Source organism: Pristis pectinata, chromosome 8 (genome assembly GCF_009764475.1).
Source record: "Pristis pectinata isolate sPriPec2 chromosome 8, sPriPec2.1.pri, whole genome shotgun sequence".
Classification (NCBI taxonomy): Eukaryota; Metazoa; Chordata; class Chondrichthyes; order Rhinopristiformes; family Pristidae; genus Pristis; species Pristis pectinata.
This window is the reverse complement of record NC_067412.1, coordinates 28,638,264-28,661,949: the sequence shown is the minus strand read 5'-3', so window position 1 is coordinate 28,661,949 and position 23,686 is coordinate 28,638,264. Positions and strand designations below refer to the sequence as shown.

Sequence of the window (23,686 nt, the reverse complement as noted above, 5' to 3'; positions counted from 1 at the left end):
ATCATCTGCTATCAAGGTCCCTCTGCATGCTGTAATCTTATTGCACTCCCAGTCTAGGTCCACTAACTTGGTTCCTCAGCAAATGAATCCACCACCCCAAGCACATTTGAAGAGAATCCCATAAGATTGGAACTGGTATCCTTGCTGCCTGCAGGGTGAAACTGAAATCAGTCAAATCTTTCTCTAAAAGTAATGGGCAAGTTTATTGCCCCACGTACACCTTAATCACCCCTTGCTCTATCTTGTTTCCATCAAATGATGCGACTTTCCAGCCTCAGACTTGAAGAATGGTCATTTGTAACACAACAACACCTCAGCATTTTAGCAAGGTGCAATGTTTTGTGACTATGGGCCACTGCAACGTTAAAAGCACTTCAGCTTCCTGTACTCTACATACCTGTTAGTGCCATCACAAATTTTCTGTTCTGTAATAGAGAATATAAAAAGAAAAATGATACTTCAGAAATTGTTCCAATCCCTAAAATAATATTTAATGAATCACTTAAAAGTTATTCTACTTACCATCACGGATATCTACATTGCACTAAGAAATGAAAAGGAAAATATTTAAATGTTCCAATTGTCTAGATATCTGAGGCAAAGAATTTATCCAAAGATTATGTCAATTTCTTGCTGTCATTTGTGGGGATCAGGGAAACCTTGGAAACTGCATAAGCACTCATTTCCAATCATTTACAAACTTTACTGACATTTGCCTTTGAAATTACAGCAAGAGATTGGGAGAAAGCCATCAAAATTCCAAGCAGAATAATTAAAATGTAGCAAAATGTGAATTCTCTGGCAGTCCTTACTTACCTCAAGGGTATTCACAGGTATTATGAAAGAGCCTGGGAAAATAAAAGAAAGATGATTTAAAAGATGGAAGAATGCTGACTTTTTCCTCATAAATCAGACACACTTTACTGAAATGGACTTTGCTGGGGTGGAGTTTCCTTCTGTGAATTTTTCACACCTGGGAGTAATTCATCTTCTCCAAACATCAGTCAATCTGTGGCCGGCCACCAAATCTGAGAAAGGTAGAGGGAATGGGGGCAGTCATCTGTTCTATATGTTCACATTGAGGAGGGGTATGGGATAGCAGAGTTGGATTGTTGGCTGTGCATCACATAGGCTCAGAAACTTTTCCAAATAAGCTCCTAGTAAGCTATTGCATATCACACTAATTTGTATCATACAAAGGACCATGCCCTGACTGAAGCCACTGTTCTAATAACCCAATGAAAGGGCCCTGGGAAATGGAGAGGCAAGTCAAAACCCCATCAATTGCAGTGAGCAGCATGAATATTTCTTTCTGTAAAATGCTAAGAGTTTGCAGCTCCATACAGGATCAGAAACAATCACTTGCTTTTGTTCATTTCCCTTTTTCTTCCTATTTAATCCAAAACATTACCAAACTTTGGCTCCTTTGCAGGATTGCTCAGCAAATACAAAGATTCAGTAAAAGTCTGTGATCAATGTATTGAAAGATCCTGAGGTAAACTGAAAACAATAGCATGTTCCTTGATTGGTTCCAAGATAATTTCAGAGTTAAAACTTAAGTCCCATGAATCATTATTAACCTGATAAGAATGAGCATGGCACACAACTTCTAAGTGCCTTTATGTAGTATAAGGAAATCCTCTTATAATTTGCCATTCAGGATAGTCTGTGAAATTCTGTAGAATTTTTGATGCTGTTGTGAAACAGGTTCAAGGTCTCAGAGGCAAGGACTCTGAACACAATCTTAGAGATAAATGATTGACAAAAGACAAACGCAGGGAAAGGGAACAGGAACAACACACACGCGCACCGTTTATAGCGAGTGTGGGGAAAATTGCAATAGGGGTAGAATACACACACACAATACGAACTAGGTACAGACAATCAAGGAGAAACAATACGATACCCGCCACCCCTTGACTCAGTGCAGGCATGGCTCTATGCTACCAAGATGCCCCAGACCCTTTTTAACAGTACACACCTCACCAATGATTTCTCCAGCACCATTTCACAATGCTCAGCCTGGAGCAAAGCAGGGTGAATCCCTCGGAGAGAGGGCCGAGCACATGTGGCACTCTTTATAGTGCTGGAGGGCTGGGGGGTCCTGCCCAGGTAATTTAAAAAGGCCAATGGCCCGGTGCCAGCAAGGACTAATCGATCACAAAGGCCAATGGTCAGGTGTGCACTGATGGGTGGGGCAGGGCAAAACCTTGATTGGCAGTGGTGTGTCTTCCGACCAGGTAAGGGCAGTGCTGTCATCCAACCAGGTAGGGGCAGTGTTGTCATGTGAAAGCCACGATCCTCCACAATACAGCTGCTTGGCAAATCCCAATATCAATGAAGAAATGGTGACAGTACAGATATAAAAATAATAAAATGGAAAGAATCCTGGATTGAATTTGTAGGGGTGATTCATGATTCTTTCTTAATTGTACAAGTATGCATCTATAAAGCACTAGCCAATGGAATAGAATCCTTCTGTTGTGAAATACAGTTTATACTGTTGGAAAACTAATTGTAATTATGAATGGACTGTATTACTCACAGGGTTAAAAAAAACTGTTTGCTCCTATTCTTTACAGCTATTGTTGCCTTGTATTTTCTAATGTAGCTCTACACAGAAACAAACCTACCAATCGTGATGCAGACTATGAGAGTCAGAGGACAAATCCATTCAAAAATCATTTTCGGTCCCATTTTTGTGAACTAATAGTTCTTTCCAGATTAAATCAGCTGTCCATCCTGCAAGATAAATTGTTCACATTAACTTGTACTTATTAAAATAAGTTGGATGAAATATACATTGTGAATACGAACATACAATTGATAATAGAAGAATATTAGAGTAATTGCGGGAACATAGAAATCCAGAAATTAAGGCCTTTGCGTAAACATGAGGGATCAGTTTTCACTCAATGCAAGAGCTTCTCCTTCTTTGTGGTTACGTGGAACACCAGGCTATGTGGAACAGTCCATGTTCCAAGCCTACATCAGCAATGCTCCCCAACTCTTTCTCTGCTACATTGACGACTGCATTGGGGCCGCTTCCTGCACCCATGCAGAGCTCGTCAGGTTCATCAACTTTGCCTCCACCTTCCACCCTGCCCTCAAATTTACTTGGTCCATCTCCAACACCTCTCTTCCCTTTCTGGATCTCTCTGTCTCCATCTCCGGAGACAGATTAACCACCGACATCTTTTACAAACCCACTGACTCCCACAATTAACTTGACTACACCTCTTCCCACCCTGTCACTTGAAAGGATACCATCCCCTTCTCCCAGTTCCTCTGCCTCTGCCACATCTATTCCCATGATGAGGCTTTCAACTCCATGAGGAACCTTATCAAACACCTTCCATGAGGAACCTTATCAAATGCCTTACCAAAATCCATGTACACCACATCCACTGCTCTACCTTCATCAATGTGCTTTGTCACATCCTCAAAAATGGGAAAAGATTTAAAGGGAACCTGAGGGGCAAGTTTTCCACACAGAATGTGGTGGGTATATGGAATGAACTGCCAGAGGAAATGGTAGATGTGGGTACAATTACATTCAAAAGACATTTGGACAGGTGCATGGACAGGAAAGGTTCAGAGGGATAGTGGCCAATTACAGGCAAAAGGGACTAGCTCAGGTAGGCACTTTTGGCATGGATGAGTTGGGCTGAAGGGCTTGTTTTCATGCTGTATGAGGTGGGTGTGAGAGGGAAGGAGAGTTAAAATGGCATTCTATAAACTCATCAACTCCCACAGCTACCTCGACGATACCTCCTCCCACCCTGCCTCCTGTAAGGATGCCATCTCTTTTTCTTAGTTTCTCTGTATCTGCACTACCTGTTCTCAAGACAAGGCCTTTTCTTCTAGGACTTCTGAAATGTGGCTTCCCCTCTGGTGCAGTTGATTGAGTCCTCACACACATTTCCCACACTATTCTCATTTGCACTGACATTTAAAAAGATACTTACATCTAAGATTTCTTCATTAATCACATGTACATTGAAATACACAGTGAAATGTATCTTTTTGCGTAGATTGTTCTGGGGGCAGCCCACAAGTGTTGCCATGCTTCTGGTGCCAACATAGCATGCCCACAGCTCCTAACCCATACGTCCTTGGAATGTGGAAATAAACCAGAGCAACTGGAGGAAACCCACGCAGACACAGGGAGAACATACAAACTCCTTACAGACAACAGCTGGAATTGAACCTGGGTCGCTGGCACTGTAATAGCATTACGCTAACCACTACACTATATCCCCAGTATTCACAACCAGGCAGAAAGGCCCATACGACACAGTGCACGCCAAACATCAGTGCCTAGCACTGAACAAAGTAATGGATGTGTCTGGCTATTAATTGCCAAGATGTAACATAAGAAATCAAAGCAGGAGGAGACCATTTAGCCCCTCATAACCTGTTCAATCATTCATAGCTGGCTTTTTATCTTAGCACTTGTTACGAGCCAGGTTGCTACTTGGTGAATGTCCCTTTAAGGCACCTGGACAGTAGGGTAGTAGTGTGTGTGTGGTGTTATCTACAGGACGGCAAGACTATAACTGGAGCGTACTGGCTGTTTGCACAGGGAGCCGGAGAGCAAGAGCGAGAGCGACTGTTGGTCTCTGTATCTATGGATGAAGGATGATAGCTGTGTCTGTCACTGCAATCCATGTATGGATTTTTGGAGCAATCAAGTGGAGTCCACTTTGTCGTTAACCTGTACTGAAAAGCAATTATTTTTGTGGGCGGCCACGTATCCAATGCCTTCGGGGTGGCAGATACTTCGGAACAAAGCAATGGAGCTCTTCAGTGATTGAGGTGTTGTATGGGTTCCATCGTGGAACATGTGGATTTCGTAAATTCCCTCTGCATTCTCTACATTTTCTCTTCAGTCAGCTGTGGTCTTGCAAAAGCCTTTGCTTAATGTTCTACCTTATGACTTGCTGAACTGAACTTTGAGAACTATTCCTGGACTTGGGGTTTCGGAATTTGCCACACACACACTTAGAGTTTATATTTGTGGATTCAATGTTGAATATCTAACATTTTTACTTTTCTTATTATTACAAGTGGTTATTAATAGTTTCTAACACTTATACATGGCTCTTGGTGTTTCTGTTGTTGCTGGTACGTAACACACTACTTTCCTGCACTAGACTCATACCACTTGTTTCCCTATATATCTAAAAATATATCACTCTCTGAAAAGAATGTCTAGTGTGACTGAGCCCCTATGCCTCACTTGGGTACAGAATTCTAAAAAGTTAGCACATCCAGATGAAGACATTGTGCTTCTAATTTCTGTCTTGAATGTCAACGCCTTACTTTCAAGTTGGTTCTAGACACTGCACCAGGGAAAAAAATCAACTCCCCATCTACCCTGTCAAGCCCCATAGTATTTTAAAATATAAACAGCAAATGCTGGAAACACCCTGGAGGTCAGGCAGCATCTATGGAAAGAGAACCCACAGAATTTTGTATGTTTCAGTGAGATTGCCTTTTATTCTCCTGGACTCAATAAAGTACAGGCCTTGATCTCAAAAACCAAAAAAAATCTGTTTAGATTAATGAGAATGATCAGAGAGAGAAAACAAGCACAGGGGAATGTAGAAGTTGTAAAATGCTGTCCAGAACTGTCGCAAAGAGTGAATTTTAGAAATGCCCAGCTGTTCAGATGGTATCCATGAAGAGAAAAAAAATTTTGGTACTATCATAGATGGATAACCTTACAGCAGAACTGGCCAGTCCTGATACAAATACAGAAAGCAATTTACATGAAATTGTTAAATTTGAAGACTGCAACTTGCCCAGATAACCTTAATCTCTCCTCGTACAACAACCCACAAGTCATGGAATCAATCTGGTTAGCCTTTGCTGCACTCCCTCCATTACAAGTATATCATTCCTTAGATAGGGAGATTAGACCAGTATGTAATATTTCAGACATGGTCTCACTTTGGCACTATATAATTGGAGAAAGGTGACAATAAAGTATGTCAGTCTTTATTGATCCAATCCTTTTGCATTAGAGACCAACATATCGCTTGCCTTCCTAACTATTTGTTGAACCTGCACATTACATTTAATGGGTGGGTGGGCCTTCAATAAACTCAAATCTTCAATGGACTAGGTAGTCAATTATCAATTAGACAGGCAGATCCAACAAGCAGTTAAGGAGGCAAAACTCATTTTGGCCTTCATTGCAAACGAATTGGAGTTTAAGAACAGGGGTGTTTTGTTACAATTATACAGGGTATTTTGGTGAGGCCACACCTAGAACAGTGTGCACAGTTTTGGTCCCCTTCCCCAATTAAAAAGAGTATTGCAGCATTGGAGGTATTCCAAAGGAGATTCACCAGGCTAATTCCAGGGATGAGAGGTTTGTCCTATCAAGAGAGACTGGACTATTGGGTCTGTTTTCCTTGGAGTTTAAGAAAATGAAGGGTGACAAGATAGGTGTTTGAATGTTTTCACTTGCCGGAGAGTCATGAACAAAGGGACTTAGTTATAAAATAAGGGGTCTTTGGAGGTGGGATAAGGTGGGAGGGGTCTTTGATTACGTTGGCTGCTTTACAGAGGCAGGGAGCAGGTGGAGAAATTTGTTCTCTTGGGCGTAGTGAATCTCTGGAATTCTCTAACACTGAGGGTGGTGAAGGCCAAATCATTAGATATATTTAAGGTCATGTAGATAAATATTTAAAGGATTGCGAAACTGAGGGTCATGAGGAACTGGCACAGAAGAGGAGCTGACGCCAGCACAGGTCAGCCATGATCATATAATCAAAACTTAGGTGCACAGAAGTCTAAATTAAGAGGTAAAGTGAAAATCTTCGTTTTGCATTCCATCCAGGTCATTTGATTATAACAGTGCATTGAGGTAGTACAAAGGAAAACACAACTTTCTCTGTAACTGTAACACATTATTCTATATTCCAATAACAGAATGCAGAATAATGTGTTACAGTTACAGAGAAATTGCAGTGCAGGCAGACAATAAAGTGCAAGGCCATAATGAGGTAGGTTGTGAGGTCAAGAGTCCATCTGATTGTACTAGGGGACCATTCAATAGTCTTATAACAGTGGGATAGAAGCTGTCCTTGAACCTGGTGATACATGCTTTCAGGCTTTTGTACCTTCTGCTCGATGGGAGGTGGGAGAGAAGAGAATGTCCAGGGTGGGAGGGGTCTTTGATTACGTTGGCTGCTTTACAGAGGCAGGGAGCAGGTGGAGAAATTTGTTCTCTTGGGCGTAGTGAATCTCTGGAATTCTCTAACACTGAGGGTGGTGAAGGCCAAATCATTGGATATATTTAAGGTCATGTAGATAAATATTTAAAGGATTGAGAAACTGAGGGTCATGAGGAACTGGCACAGAAGAGGAGCTGACGCCAGCATAGGTCAGCCATGATCATATAATATGGTGAAGCAAGCTTCAGAGGCATGGTGACCTACTCCTGCTCTTATTTTCTAGTGTTCTTTCAGTGGCATGTGAAAAGGACACCAAAGACCCTCTAAATACCAACACCCTTCAATCTCTCTTCATTTAAAAAAAATACTCTACATTTCTACTTTTTCTACTAAAGTGGATAACATCATATTTTCCAATTATATTCCATCTGCCTTATCCTTGCCCATTCATTTAGCTTATCTATATCGCCCTAAAGCCTTTCTGCATCCTCCTCACAGCTCACCATGCCCTCAAAGTTTATATCATCAGCAAACTTGGATATATTACACCGAATCCCCTCATCCAAATCATCAGTATAGATTGTGAACCCAGTTATGGTCACTGTGACACCCTACTGGTCACAGCCTTCAGGCCTGAAAATGACCCATTTATTGCAATACAGTTTTCTGACCATTAACCAATCCTTATTCCATGCTAGAATATTACCCCCAATATTATACACTCCAGTTTTGTTTAATAACCTCTTGAATATATCAAAAAGTTGAAATTCAGCATATCAGCTGGTCTGTATGCCTGGAATCTGGTGTCACTTGTAGTTCAGTGACAGCACTGTTGCCTCTGAGCAAGAAGGCCAGTGATGGGTTAAAGTCCCATTCTTGAGCACACAATCCAGTTTAACATTCCAATGCAATTTGAAAGACTGGTACCATTATAGTGATGCCATCTTTCAAATGAGTCGTCAAATTTCTCAAAGGGAGGTAATGATTCTACAGCACTTCTTTAAAGGGCAGGGGATTTTTTTCTGGGGTCCTGACCAATTGTTATCTCTCAAAGAATTTCATCAAAACAGAATATCCCAGTTTTGGGATCTAGCCCTGTGTAAATGAACACGATGACTATACTTCATGAATTATTTAAAAGTGCTTCGGGATATTCTGAGATAGTGAAATGCAATATATAATTTCAAATTCTTTCCATAGAAATATGGGGCACAAATGCCTCCTGTACAGTTTCACCTATGTCCCTTCCTCTGACTTTCCTCCTCCTCTATGGCAGTGTGGAAAAATGGGATTCCTAGAAGGAAGTCATGGCATTTGTTTTAAAAACACTGGGTGATAAACAATGGGGAAAAGACAGTTATGGGAGTGGTCAGGAGACGTAATTATGCATCATAACAATGTAGAATGAGTAGACACACAAAATGGAATGGTCAGAGCTCAGAATGGGATGTTCTTTTGAGCAAAAGTGAAGTGAGCTTTATTCTGTTTCTAACTGTACTGTAACTATGATAATTTACGCTAGCATCAGAAATCCTGACTTCTATGTCCAACCCTACATCTCTTCACCTTGGTGAGCAGCCAACTTTGAAAGCAATTAATCAGTGATCTGTAGAACCCTGACCCTTGTGCATGTACATATAATCATTCTCAATACAAAGTACATACTTCAATAGATTTTGGTTTGTTCATTCACAGTACATAGCCATGGCTAACAAGGCCAGTATTTATTGCCCAACTGTAATTATCTGTTTGAAGCTGGTGGAAAGCTATTGCTCACAGACAGTGGTAAATATACCCCAAACAGTTTGGCCCAGCAATAAAAAAAAGAGTCAATGATTTATGCTCAAGTGAGGATGGCGCGTGACTTAGGATGGCAGGATTCCCACGCACTGGGTGCCCTTGATCATCAAACTGGATAGAGGTTGTGGATATGGGAGGTACTGCAATGTGTTTTGTAAATAGTACACATTGCACCACGGTGCTCAGTAATGGAAGGATTAAATATTTAGGTGAAGGTCAGAACGGATTCACTTCGAGTATTCTGAGAGATTATCCCAAAGATGTGCTGGCTGACAGGTTAAATAGCAACTATAAATTACCCCTAGTGTATGTGGGTGGTATAAAAATCAGGGTGGGGGTTGAGTTGATGGGCATATGGCAGAGAATGGGTAAAAGGGAAAATAAGTCATAGAATGGGCGTAATGGGACTGCCCAAAGACCTGGCGTGGATTTAATAGACTGCTTCCACATCAGCAGAAAATGTGAGAAATTATAGGAATGTACCAGATTACAGAGAGAAGGAAGGGTGAGATGTAACCGATGAAGGAATTTAAAAATAATGGTGAGACTGTTAAAATCAAGAGCCACTGTGGGTAGGTATGCAAAGTAAACACAGGCAATAGTGGAGTATAGAATGAGGGTAGGTATTTTGGAACAATCAAGCCCAACAGGAAGTAACAAATAGAGGAATCTGCTGTAGATGAGGACAGAGTCAGATCTGCTGCCCAAATGATGCAGCAGATGTATGCTCCAAATCCCTCCTCAGAATCAAGTAAGACACCAAGATTGCATACAGGCTCATTCAATTTCACACATATGTCAAGGCGAGAGATGGAGTTGTATTTAAGGATGAAAGTTTTTGATGATGAACAAAAAAATAGTTTCAATCTTTCCAATATTTAGTTGTGGGAATTTCTTCTCATCAGCAACAGATATTTTAGAAACAGTCTGACATGTTAGAGAATGGATGGGGATCAAGTGAGGAGAAAGAGCTGGGTGACATAAACATTCATCTGGAAACCACACTGTGTTTCCAGAAGACGTTGCCAAGGAACAGAACGCAGAAGAGAATAGATTTTGAGAATACCCTCTCCGCAACTTAAAACCAATTATTTTCTTTCTTTCCCAGTTCTGATGAAGGTCTTCAATCTGAAACGTTAGCTGTTTCTCTTACTGCAGATGCTCCTGACTGTTTACTACATTTTTTGTTATTTATTTCAGATTTCCACCATCTGCAGTTTATTGATTGATTTTCACCAGCAATTTCAATATGGGTATAGGAATAGATTCCATGGCAGATGTCCCCCTGGCTACAACTGGATAGATAAGAATGAGAATGGGATTCCACTTATTCAACCTATGGTGGAGTCTTTAGCAAAAGATTTTGTGGTTTATTGTGGTAAAGCCTGCAACAAGTCAAGAAGGACAAGGAGGGCCAGATTACCTTTGTCCTAGACATATACAATGTCATAAATGACTTCGATATCAGTCAATTGGTACTGGGGTGGGAGGAAACCTGACTAGATAGATTTTTAACCAAGTGTCAGGAGACGATTTGGATAATGGTATAAATGGTTTCGTGGCTAAGTTTGCGGATGACACCAAGATAGGTGGAGGAGTAGGGAGTATTGAGGAGATAGGAAGGTTGCAGAGGGACCTAGACAGTTTAGGAGAATGGGCAAGGAAATGGCAGATGAGATTCAATGTTGAGAAATGTGCAGTTGTACACTTTGGAAGCAGAAATAAGCGGGCAGATTATTATCTATAAGGAGAGAAAATTCAAAGTACTGAAGTACAAAGGGACTTGGGGGTACTTGTGCAGGATACCTTAAAGGTTAACCACCAGGTCGGATCGGTGGTAAAGAAAGCGAATGCTATGTTGGCATTCATTTCGAGAGGTATAGTGTATGAAAGTAAGGAAGTGTTGATGAGGCTCTACGGGACACTAGTGAGGCCTCATTTGGAATATTGTGCGCAGTTTTGGGCCCCACATTTTAGGAAGGATGTGCTGACGTTGGAGAGGGTTCAGAGGAGATTTACGAGGATGATTCCAGGAATGAAAGGGCTTACGTATGATGAGCATTTGTCGGCTCTTGGACTGTACTCACCGGAGTACAGAAGAATGAGAGGGGACCTCATAGCGACATTTAAAATGTTGATAGGAAAGGACAGAGTAGATGTGGCTAGGCTGTTTCCCTTGGTGGGTGAGTCCAGGACCAGAGGGCACAATCTTAGAATTAGAGGGTACAGTTTCAAAACAGAGATGAGGAGAAATTTCTTTAGCCAGAGGGTGGTGAATTTGTGGAACTCCTTGCCACATACAGCAGTGGAGGCCAGATCAGTGGGGGCATTCAAGGAGGAGATAGATAGATATCTAAATAGTCAGGATATCAAAGGATATGGGGATAAGGCCGGAAATTGGGATTAGAATAGGTTTTTTCCCCCACTCCCCATTTCTTTTTCCCTTTTCCTTGGAGCAGACTCGATGGGCCGAATGGCCTGCTTCTGCTCCCTTGTCTTGTGATCTTGTGAATATTGGGAGATGCACATCAATTTCTCCTCAACAAGGAAAAGCACTTAACCCAAAATGAGAACATTAAATGTGCTACGTTTATTCCAAAACCACAGCTCCAAATTAATACTAAGGTACAAAATTATCCTGCTGCAAAACCTTCTGCTGCTCCACTTTCTCCTCCTCAAAGATCTACACCAAATGCCCACCACATTGATCCAGATTTTGATCACCTCTCCCTTTATCTTCTTCTTTGACTCATCATCATATAAATCTGAACGTGCTTTCTGGACAGTTTAGGCCAATAGTCAGCTACCCCAATAGCCTTTAATTCTGGGGCTGAACCATAGTGGTACATTGGAGATTAGTTCTACTGTGAAATCTGGCTATATGCAGGATCGAGAAGAAAGAGGCGATGAAAGCAAGAAAGAAAGACAGACAGACTTGCATTGATTATTACATCTTTCACAACCTCAGACACCCAAATTCTCCAAAATAGTAAAGTCAAATTTTAAATGTTAGAAACGTGGCAGTCAATCTGTGTACAGTTAATGCTACAGATAAAAACTCTCAAAATGTAAAAATCAATTGTGCAAATCTTTAAAGCAAAAAACGACCATTTAATTTGTTTCAGCATTAATGTTGAGGGCGCAGGAAAGAACTACCCTGCTTTAAAGCCCCAATACTTGAGCACTCAAAGTGTACACATTCTGCATCAATTTAGGGAAAATCCAAAGCAGAGCACCAGAGTCAAAGGAAGTACTTCTAAAATTCTGAATGGAAGGAAATTTAATAGTGAAGGTGGTATCCTCCAGGAGACTGCACTTGCTATAATGCTGTATTTCTTGTTCATTTTTTCTCTTCAGTGCACCTTTATCAAGCAATTCTTCACACCATCTAGATTAGGGTTAAGAGTTGGTGAAATCTACAACTTTACAAGGGAGCTATGCTTGGATTTGTAGATTAGCAGATATTCAAACTTCTGTATTAAAATAATGTATTAGAAATTATAGCTTTTTTCAAGATTGAGGTATGGGAAAGTTACAGCTTGTTTTAAAGTTCCTATAAAAAGGCTTTCAAGTTGTTTTGCAGTTAGTTGAAGGAAAATTGCAGGGCTTTTAGAATTTGTGAAATCTACAGCTTATTTTAAGCGTTGTGTTTAGACTTGTTTTAGGGTTGGAAATTGGGGGAATGGAAACATTTTAATGTTAACCTTTGTAGGAAATTTAGATCGTTTAAGGTTAAATGAAAGGGAAATGAAAATTGTTCAATGGTTCTGTTCTACAGAATTAAAAATTATTTTAACTTCAGTGTTAGGCAGATGGATAGTTCTTTGAAGGGTTCCTCAGAGCACATTGCAAGTTGATTTGAGACTAAACGTGCAACATTAAGGTTAACACTTGGGTAGTTCGACACTCTCAATACATCATCTCTGTAAATGGCAACTATTTCTCCGAATGAACCTCTGCAACATTTTCAACGGGTGCTCTCCATGGACCTCAACCTTTACTCTGCAATCCAACCTATCTGCAACTCTTGGCATCATCAGTGTACTTTATAAGGCTTCGTTCATTCAATAAACCCTCTTAAACCTCATCTTGACTTTCAACATATCAAAAACCTCAGCTTTGCCTTTCACTACATTCAATCTACGAACCTGTGGCTCTCGTTCTCATTGATCGCTCTTACACGTAAATCCAGAACTCGTACTTCATAAACACGTTTCCGATATGGCTACAGACCGTGGGAGAAAACTTTCTCGGTGCGAAATTATCTGTAAAGCAATTTCCAAGCCACTTCTGCCCGTTCCCTATTTACAACTCATTTATATACCTGCGTTATAAATAAACGATTTTTCTAACGTCGTACCAGGTATTTTGCACAACTATTTAAAACTTAGTTTAATTTTTAAATACACAATGAGCTCAAGTAGAAAAATAATGCCTCTCACCTTTCTTTCTCCTAGCTGAAGGGATGATGCGGGACAATGTTCAGGAAAGAGACAGCGAGTAGTTTCATTCCAGTTGGGTGGGGTTTAGCGACGTCAGAACGAGTTCTTCGCAGGAGTGACCGAGAAAGAAATAAAGGGAAAGGATTTCAAGTTTGTATCGCTAGATTGTGTTTCCAAACCTCATCGAGCATAAATCTACATTAAATCAATTGGTGAAACAAGCAGTTTATTCAATGTTGCACTGGCTGTATAAATGTTGTCTTTCAGTCAGAAATTCAATGTCTGAAGATAAACTTTTTTTTTCCATTTCACTTCTTTTAGGGCGAGGGGCCTGAGCCGACGTCAAGGTGTGCAGATTGTTGCTTCCCCACAGATGACTCCGCTGCGAGGTTCCCTTTATGTCCCGCTGCACCCCTCCACAAGTCCTTGCTGGGACTTAACTCCAGCTGTACACCGTCTCCTGTGTGAACCGGGAGTGATGGGGCTGAGGGGGCGAAAGAGCAGCACGGCCAAGAGCAAATTGAAACGAAATTAAAATAGTAGTTACCCACGTTGGCAAGAAGTGAGAGGGCCAACAATGTAAAGCTAAAACTGACCTCTATGGGTAGGTCAACCTTCTGCTGTCGTACAAACTTAACGGCACAGAGGCCATTTAGTCCATCGTGTTCATGCCAGACCAAGTACTAGATTAACACAAAACTACACAAGGAAACAACCTGACAGTTCTAAAGCTACTAGGAACTTTCTATGGGCGACTAACAGAGCGCTGCCAATTAAAATTAGAATATACAGATGAATAGAATGTGAAAGAATAAAAGATTCTAAAAAAGTGTTGTGACCGAATTCTGATGGAAAAATATGAATCCATGTTATTACTTTTTCCGGCAACGCTGACGGCTCGATGTTTTCTGTTGGGGCTGAGGTAGGAAGGGTTCGCTTAGATGTTTAGCCTTAGTAGTATTTTCGCTTTTGTATTGTAAACATCTGTGCAAATAAAGAACAGAGTCAGATTCAGGTTTATTATCACTGACTTATATGTCGAGAAATTTGTTGTTTTGCAGCAGCAGTACAGTGCAAAGACACAAAAGTTACTGTAAGTTACAAAATAAATAAATAGTGCAAAAAAAAGGGAACAACGAGATAGTGTTCATGGACCGTTCAGAAATATGGTGGCAGAAGGGAAGAAGCTGTTTCTAAATCTCTGAGTGTGGGACTTAAGGCTCCTGTACCTCCTCCCAAATGATAGTAAAGAGAAGAGGGCATATCCCGGATGGTGAGGGTTCTTGAGGCACTGCCTCTTGAAGATGTCCTTGATGGTGGGGAGAGTTGTGCCTTTGATGGAGCTGGCTGAGTCTAGAACTCTCTGCAGCCTCTTGCAATCCTATGCATTGGAGGCTCCATACCAGACTGTGATTCAACCAGTCAGAATGCTCTCCACCTTACACCGTAAATAGAAATTTGCAAGAGCCTTTAGTGACATAATAAATCTCCTCAAATTCCTAACAAAGTACAGCCACTGGTGCGCCTTCTTCATGATTGCATCAATGGGTTGGGCCCAGAAAAGATCCTCCGAGATGTTGACGCCCAGGAACTTGAAGTTGCTCACCCTTTCCACTGCTGACCACTCAATGAGGACTGGTGTGTGTTCTCCTGACTTCCCCTTCCTGAAGTCCACAATCAGTTCCTTGGTCTTGCTGATGTTGAGTGCGAGGTTGTTGTTGCGACACCACCCCAACAGCTGATCTATCTCTCTCCTGTACGCCTCCTCATTGCCATCTTAGATTTTACCAACAACAGTAGTGTCATCGGCAAATTTATAGATGGCATTTGAGCTGTGCCTAGCCACACAGTCATGAGTGTAAAGAGAGTACAGCAGTGAGCTAAGCACGCATCCTTGAAGTGTGCCTGTGTTGATTGTCAGCAAGGAGGAGATGCTGTTACCGATCCACACTGACTGTGGTCTCCTGATAAGGAAATCAAGGATCCAGTTGCAGAGGGAAGTACAGAGGCCCAGGTTTTGAAGCCTGTTGATTGATACTCAGAGGATGATAGTGTTGAATGCTGAGCTGTAATCGATAAACAGCAGGCTGACGTATGTTTTACTGTTGTCTAGGTGCTCCAAAGCCAAGTGGAGAGCCAGTGAGATTGCATCTGCTGTAGACCTGTTGTGGCGGTAGGCAAATTGCAGCGGGTCTAGGTCCTTGCTCAGGCAGGAGTTAATTCTAACCATAACCAGCCTCACAAAGCACTTCATCACAGTAGACGTGAGTGCTACCAGGTGATAGTCATTGCTCGTCCTGCTCTTCTTGAGCACTGGTATGATTGCTGCCCTTTTGAAGCAGGTGGGAACCTCTGACTGCAGCAGTGAGAGGTTGAAGATGTCCTTGAACACTCCAGCCAGTTGGGCAGCACAAGTTTTCAGTACCCTGCCAGGTACACCATCGGGACCTGACGCCTTGCGACGGTTCAACCTCTTGTAGGATGTCTGACATCCGCCTACAAGACAGAGATCGCAAAGTCACTGGATGCTCTGTTACAAGTAATACACCTTCAAAATCCACAAGAATGTAGTGCAGGAGGCAATCACAAATGATCCACTGATGCTCACAGAGAGAATTCCTCAGAAGTGGCAGAGTTGGGTAAACAGACTTAGAAACACCATTCTTGTATCTTCAGAGCCCTTCTGGTGGAGGTCATGAAACCTACGCTCACAACAGGAATTCCTACCTTATGTGGAAAAACAAATCTCAGTAGAAAGACTTAACAGTTTTAAAAGGGAAACCAAAGTGAGGAGTTAAAAGGTCATTGGAAAAGACCCAGTTCACTTCCTTTATCAATAAAGAAAACTGATAATTTGAAGTTAAACATGCTTTGAGGATTTGGTTACAATTTAGAAAATATTATGGTTTATTGAGATTTTCTTTGTCTAGTCCCATTTTTACTAATTGTTTTTTTAAACCTTCCATGACTGACGTAGTTTTTAAAGAATGGGATAGACTGGGTATTACTTGTTTTCAGGATCTGTTTGTTGGAGGAAATTTTGCAACATTTGAACAATTGTCAACTAAATATAAATTGCCAAAAACTCACTTTTTTCGATATTTGCAAATTAGAGATTTTCTCCAATCTCAAGTACATACTTTCCCTATAAGTCCTGATAAGAACTTACTAGATGTAATTTTTAATTTGAAGCCTTTTTATAATGGTTCAATATCCAAGATTTATGGTAGGTTATCAGGAACGAATAAGGTACCTTTAGACAAAATTAAAAATGCTTGGGAACATGATCTGCAGATTTCAATTTCTGAGGAAACTTGGAATCAAATTTTTAAACTGGTTAATATTTCATCATTATGTGCGCGTCACTCCCTCCTTCAATTTAAAGTGGTCCATAGAGCTCACCTGTCCAAAGACAAGTTATCACATTTCTATTGGGATATATCTCCTTAATGTGACAAATGCAATAATGGAGAGGCTTCTTTAATTCACATGTTTTGGTTATGCCCGAGTCTGAAAAAATACTGGATAGAGGTATTTCAAACCTTTTCTGTGCTTTTTAAAATAAATTTTAAGCCAAATCCTTTAACTGCATTATTTGGGATTGTTGGAGAAAAAGATATAATTCTAGAGACTTCTGACTTACACATATTGGCTTTTATTTCTCTTATAGCCAGGAGGGCTGTGTTGCTTAAATGGCAGAAAGTTACTCCCCCCCACTCATGTTCAATGGTTACAGGATGTTATGTCAAATCTAAATTTAGAGAAGATCCGTTGTTCTATTTCTGGATCTATTTTGAACTTTCAAATATTATGGGGACCTTTTTTGAACTACTTTCAAAACCACTGATTTGGTGCTTAAAGTACAGATATTGGCCAATGCTATTATGTCTTTTTTTGTCTTTTTTCTTACCAAACAGCTTCAGTTTTGGTAGTGGAGTTAGGTTTTTTCTATAATAAAATTATTCCAATTTATTAATATTAATTAGTTATCATTTCTGTTTATTAATATGAAGTCTTGTGATTTCAAGTGTGATTCAATACAATGTATTTTGTAACATTTTGTCTTTTCTTTTGTTTCATGTACTTTGTATTTTCTATTTGGAATTAATAAAAATATTGAAAAAGAAGGGAAAGACCCAGTGAAGGTGAAATGAGAAGACACAATAAGTTAAGAAGAAATGATTTGGAGAGGACAAGCCTGCGTTTTAAGACTTCAAGTTTACAAAAGCGAGGGAAGACCCAATTAAGTGACCACTCTTATCTTAACTACTTCAATTACAATAACTGAAGATAGCTAACCATGTGATAATGTTGGTAATCTGGCAGCCTGGTGCCATTTTGAAAGTGAGATCTTATTTGCATTGGGAGCTGGTTTATTGAATGGTTTGGTTGGTTTATTACTATTGTCACATATACCGAGGTACACTGAAAAACTTTGTGTTGCATGCCATCCATACAGATCATTTCATCACATCAGTGTATTGAGGTAGTACAAGATAAAACAATAACAATGCAGAATAAAGCGTTAGTTACAGAGAAAGTGCAGTGCAGGTAGCAATAAGGTGCAAGGCCATAATGAGGTAGATTGTGAGGTCAAAGAGTCCATCTTATCGTACTAGGGGAACTTTCAATAGTCTTACAACAGCAGGATAGAGCTGTACTTTAGCCTGATGGTACATGCTTTCAGGCTTTTATATCTTCTGCCCGATGTGAAGGGGGAGAGGTAAGAAGAGGGGTTGCAGCTGGAATTTTAGGGTCCTTAAACAGGTTGAAAATTCAGATGCTGAGGTACATAACAAATGTCATGAGGCTGTTGCAAAAGGCAATTGAACACGATGACATTGAAATATAAAAGTGAACAGGCATATTATATTGTTTGCAAGGGCTTATTCTGGCTAACCTAGAATACCATGGCAGTTTTCTTGTATCCTCTGATGACGTGGAACATTAAGAAGGGTTCAGATGTTTCACTTAAGTAGCATTCAGATTGATATCAAGTTTTAGCTATCAAGGAGGTCCTGGCGATCAGGAACATCTTAGGCTGGAAAAATTGACTTTGAAGCAAAATGATTAAATGGATTAGGTTTTGTACCATTGACCAGACTATTCAAGCTGGTTAGGTAGGAGAGACAACGGAGGGTATCTGTGTAAATTGGTTGGCACTAGGAAACACCTTAGAACATTTTACTTGTACATCTGACAAGTGTGGGTTTGCTACGAGCCCTCTTGAAAGCCACTTTAAAATGTTCCTGCAAATGTAAACCACCACAGAGAGCATGAGAGTCAATCAGAATGTGATAACTATTTGCTCGGCTGCTTTTTGGAGACCAAGAGAAAAGTCCCAGAGTTTACTCCTAGGTTGTTCCTACATCTTTTCTCTGTTTGTTGCCTCTCCCAGAAGAATGAGCAACTGTTGGGAGAGATATGGGGGTAGTTTTAATAGCTGGTGGCGTAGTATTAGAGTGGAAAGATTTGATGAGCCAGTCTTTTCCTCTCCTTTTACTTATATTTGCATATTTGTAAAGTAGAAATGTAAGATGGATTTTTTACTGGACAGCCTAGTTTCTGTTAAATTTGTTGTTTTCCCAGATTGCATCTAAAGAAGTTAGCAGTGGGAAATTGAGAAAATCCTTATAGAAGTTGAATGCCCATAAATTTAAGAGGGGTTAGAAGAAACAATGGTAGATGTAGAATCCAAATAACTTTTGAAATAAGTGTGGAAAACTATTTGAAATAAAAAACAGTGAAGAAACAGCACAAGAATGTAAGTAATGATACCATGTGGGCCAAAAGGATACCTCTTGTACTATATTATAAAACTAAGGACCATTTGTTTTAGGACAGTTAAGTATGGAATCACGGGATGGCAGGTCATATGTTCAGGGTGAAAATGAGCGACCTGGAAAATTCCACCTAAAGCCAGAGAGTGGTAGATTAAGTCAACCTGTGAAAAAGTGTTTCAGTTGCATGTAATGGATATTGACAGTTTTTAGCAAAGGTAGTATTCAGTGCTATAAACTAGATGGGATGTAGACTGAAGGGATCTAATAGGGAATGATGGAAAAGGACAATATGGAGCTGAATAGTACAATATATTCAAGGACTTTAGAAAACAAAAGAAAGCCATAAACTAATGATGTTGCCAATTTATTGGTTTCCTTTCATGTTCCATCCATGGCTATTGGCAACTCACCTACACTTTTCCAATAAGCTATTCAATGGGAGGCATTCTGCTGACAGTGCTGAGCATCAAAAATGGAAATGGAAAAACAAAAAAAAATGGATGTTGGAAAGTGAAATAAAAACACGAAATGCTGGAAATAATCAACAGATCATGCAGCACCTGCGCAGACAGAAACACTCAGTATTTCAGGATTTGACTTTTCATCAAAACAAATTAAAGTCGAATAACAGGAATTTTAGACTTGAAATGTTAAACGTTTTTCTCTCCACAGATGCCTCCTGACCTGCTGAGTACTTCCAATATTTCTGTTTTGATTATTGAAAAGTCCTACCTAGCTTAACAAATAGTTGTCCTTGGAGAAAAAGACCATAATTAGCTTTCAGCAGATTTTATTTCAAGAACCACTAACCTTAATTTTTTTCAACATTGCTTCTGCTTTTAATGTAAACCATGACATTTAATTTGCATGACATTATATGACTGGAATCTGGATGATTCAGATGGAATTCAGAAGAAAGTTTGCATTATTATAAAATCTTCACATGTTATCAGAAAAAAATGCAGATTTTTAAAATCATTCTTTAAAGATCAGTACCAGAATGAGAACATTTCCCAGCTTCTGCCTGTCTAATTTGGTAGAACAAAGATGCAACAAACTAGATAATCAGGTTTGACAAGGTGCTGTAAGAAACCTCAAAGAATGCAACAGAGTGATAAGGTGGTAACAGAGCAAGCCAAGAAACAAACACGAAGTATACAGTTCATTTGTACTTGACGGCATTAACAACATTGTCTTTAATTTACAGTAAAGATTCAGATACCAAAAGACACAAAATACCAAAGAGTGTAATAGTTAAAAATAAACAGGAGGACATAGATCAGGTGGAAAGTTGTGCGGAGCAGTCGTAGACGGAATTCTGGCACGTTTGAAGTAATGCACTTTGGGAGGTTAAATTCTGGTAGGGCACATAGAGTAAATGACAGGGACCTCAGGAGCATTGATCTACAGAGAGACCTTGGGGTACAAGCCTATAGTTCTCTGAAAGTGGCAACACAAATGGATAGGGTAGTGAAGAAGGCATTTGGTATGCTTGCCTTCATCGGCTGAGGCATTGAGTATAAGAATTGGAATGTCATGTTGCAGTTGTACAAAACTTTGGTTAGACTGCAATAAAACTACTGTGTACAGTTCTGATCACCAGACTACAGGAAGGATGTGGTAGCCTAAAGAGAGTACAGAAGAGATACACCAGAATATTGATTGGAATGGAGAGCTGTAGTCATAGAGAGAGATTGGATAGGCTGGATTTATTCTAATTGGAACATAGAAGACTGAGGTACATCTTTAGAGGTTTATAAATTATGAAGGGCATAGATAGGATAGATAGAATCTTTATCCCAGGACAGGAAAGTCAAGAACTAGACAACACAGGTTTAAGGTGAGAGGGGAGAAGTTTAGAGGAGATCTGAGGGATAAGTTTTTCTACAAAGAGGGTGGTGAATATCAGGAGCAAGCTGCTAGAGAAGATGGTGGAAGCAGATTCTATTACAATGTTTAAGAGGCAGTTGGACAGGTACTTGGATAGGAAAGGAGTCTAGGGATACGGGTCTAATGCAGGCAAATGGGATTAGAGTAGAAAGGCATCATAGTCAACATAAATGAGGTAGTTCAAAAAGACCCTTTTCTGTGCTGTACAGTTCTATGATCCTATAATTCCCTAAAAATAACAGCCATTCACAATGCAACATTTGTTTATTTAGTGGGTTTAGTACACAGAAGCAAACAAGAATATTATACAACAGGATGAGGAAACTGGAAGCCAACCAAAAAGAAGAGATCATGAATGGCAACTAAAAGTTTGGATAAAGAGTGTTTTATTCTGTGCTGAGAAAATGGTGGCAGTTTTGCTGCAGACTACTGTTGCTTTGTTTGAATAAACCTTTGGGTGAAAGCAATATCTCTGCAACATCTGTATCAACAGTCCAGGCTTCTGGATACTTCTCCATAATTTAACCACTGTACCTCCGTACTCATATTTTCTGCTGTAATAATTGTCCCCATTATAACTCACCAGCTCGATTGATGATGGTATTATAGTTCGTTAGTAGAGTGGTTACTGACTTCTTTGTGGTGCCAGGACCGAGAGAGAGGAAATGAAAACATCTGGAAATGATAAGACATCATCCAGCATTTTTTCAGCCACAGTCCATTCCCAGACCCCATGGATAAATGAGGCACAAGAGCATGTGACCAATGAATTTCTAATCACAGTGATGTGACCTTAAGAGTAACTTTTGAAAGCTATTCCTTTGTTGCTTCAGAGTTCCCATGGAGATGCTGTACAACACACTACACATCTGTCCACGTCAGTGTTATCCAAGGTGCAGCATTTCACATACTCAGCTAGCTGTGCAAATGCCTTGTGATGGCCTTAAAGGACATGGAGGAGTCCTTTGTCTTTGCATGAAAATTCATCCTATAGAATTTTAATGCAGCTCACAAGCAACATGGACCCACAGCTTGGTGATGGTTTTCCTTTTTATTTGCCACACCCACTTGCTCCTCCGCATTTGTAAGGCGAACTTCACTTGGGCAGAATATCCTCCCTAAGCCATGATGCTCTCCCTAATCAAAAACACAACTTCCCCTCCTCTCCTACCTCCACCTCTATCATGCCTGTAGCAGGTGTACCCTGGAACATTCAGTTACCAGTCCTGCCCCTCCTCAACCATGTTTCTTTAATGGCTATAACATCCCAGTCCCATGTACCAATCCATGCCCAGAGTTTCTCTGCCTTACCTGTCAGGCTTCCTGCATTAAAGTAAATGCAGTTTACTCTATTAGTCCTTCCTCACTCCATGTCTAGCACCTGCGTGCACTGAATATTGCACCTGCTTTAACATTTGTACTTGCCTCAACTATCTCATCTGCGACACTATCGCTTCGGGTCTCACCTCCCTTCCAGCCTATTCAAACAGAAACGTACTAGACCAGGAGCCAGTGTATATCCTTGAACACCTGGATGATGGATGAAGAATTTCATGCAGAGCTTTGCATGCCTTCAAGTTTATGGAAGATGGAATGGAAGCAAACTGATCAAGGGCAGTGAAACAGTCAGGTTTTGAGGAACCAAAAGCAATGGATGAGGTTTTCATCAGCAACTGAACTGGTATGGGACAGAGTCAGCGACCTTATAGAAGTGAAAATAAGCAGTCTTAGTGATGGCATGAATGTTTAATATAAAGCTCATCTTGGAAATCAAGGAAGATACCCAGGTTGTGAACAGTTCACACTCACACAATTACCAATAAACAGGGGTTGCAATAGATTCAGAGTAAAGATGAAGGTGAGTAAAGGTGGCCAAGTTCAAGGCATTAGTTTCAGTTAAGAAATGGCTAATTGATAATAGAAAGGCAGACTAGATTTGGAGATTAATTGGGTTTCAACTTAACCTTTCAAGTGTTTACATGAATTCAATGGCTGGCTGCCAATCCTCCCTCAAATCTACCTCCACTTAGCTCAAAATGATTGACAGCAGCTTTTGTCATAAAGGTTATCCACAAACACAAGCAATACTATTATTTGAAAACAGGAACAGGAGGTAAGGCAGATTATAATTGTTACAAGTTTCCCATTACTATCAGGGATGGCTATTTTAAAACTGCATGAATAAAAGTACTGTCAAAACTTTCTGCAATGTTCCAGTGCTTAAACAATTGAACTTATTGAGCTCACTTTAACATGAGATGCACAAACACTAATCTTTCTTTCCATTACCTAGTTCCATCTAGGAATGCTCGCTGAAACTCCGGGATACAAAATCAAAGTGTTGTATTGAGTTCTTGTATTCTGGAGCATTGCATTATTCACTTGAATTAAGAGTATTAGGGAGATGATAATCATTGTCTGAAATATGGCATTTACAATGTTGCAAAGTGATGGCGTAGGGCAGGCTGGGTGAGTGGTGTGGTCACACAACACAGAGATGGGGCTCAGGCTACACCCTGGCCAACATGGTGAGTGTAAGCCATTGATGGAGACTGGCAGTCCCCCTGCCACATGTTGACAGATG

The 23,686-nt window shown here is 40.3% G+C and overlaps 1 protein-coding gene across 1 annotated transcript in view; it reads right to left on the bottom strand.

Annotated features, from left to right (window-relative positions):
• The window catches only part of LOC127573574 (uncharacterized), a 245,881-nt gene extending 232,374 nt beyond the window's left edge, over window positions 1–13,507 (bottom strand). Inside the window, exons 1-5 of the mRNA XM_052021930.1 lie at window positions 13,430–13,507; window positions 2,634–2,742; window positions 817–848; window positions 523–544; window positions 398–425 (exon numbers count right to left, since the gene is read on the bottom strand). Coding sequence (XP_051877890.1) covers window positions 398–425; window positions 523–544; window positions 817–848; window positions 2,634–2,697 — 146 coding nt within the window. The 5' untranslated portion in view covers window positions 2,698–2,742; window positions 13,430–13,507. The remainder of the gene's footprint in view (window positions 1–397; window positions 426–522; window positions 545–816; window positions 849–2,633; window positions 2,743–13,429) is intronic.
• Between the last annotated feature and the right edge of the window lie 10,179 nt (window positions 13,508–23,686).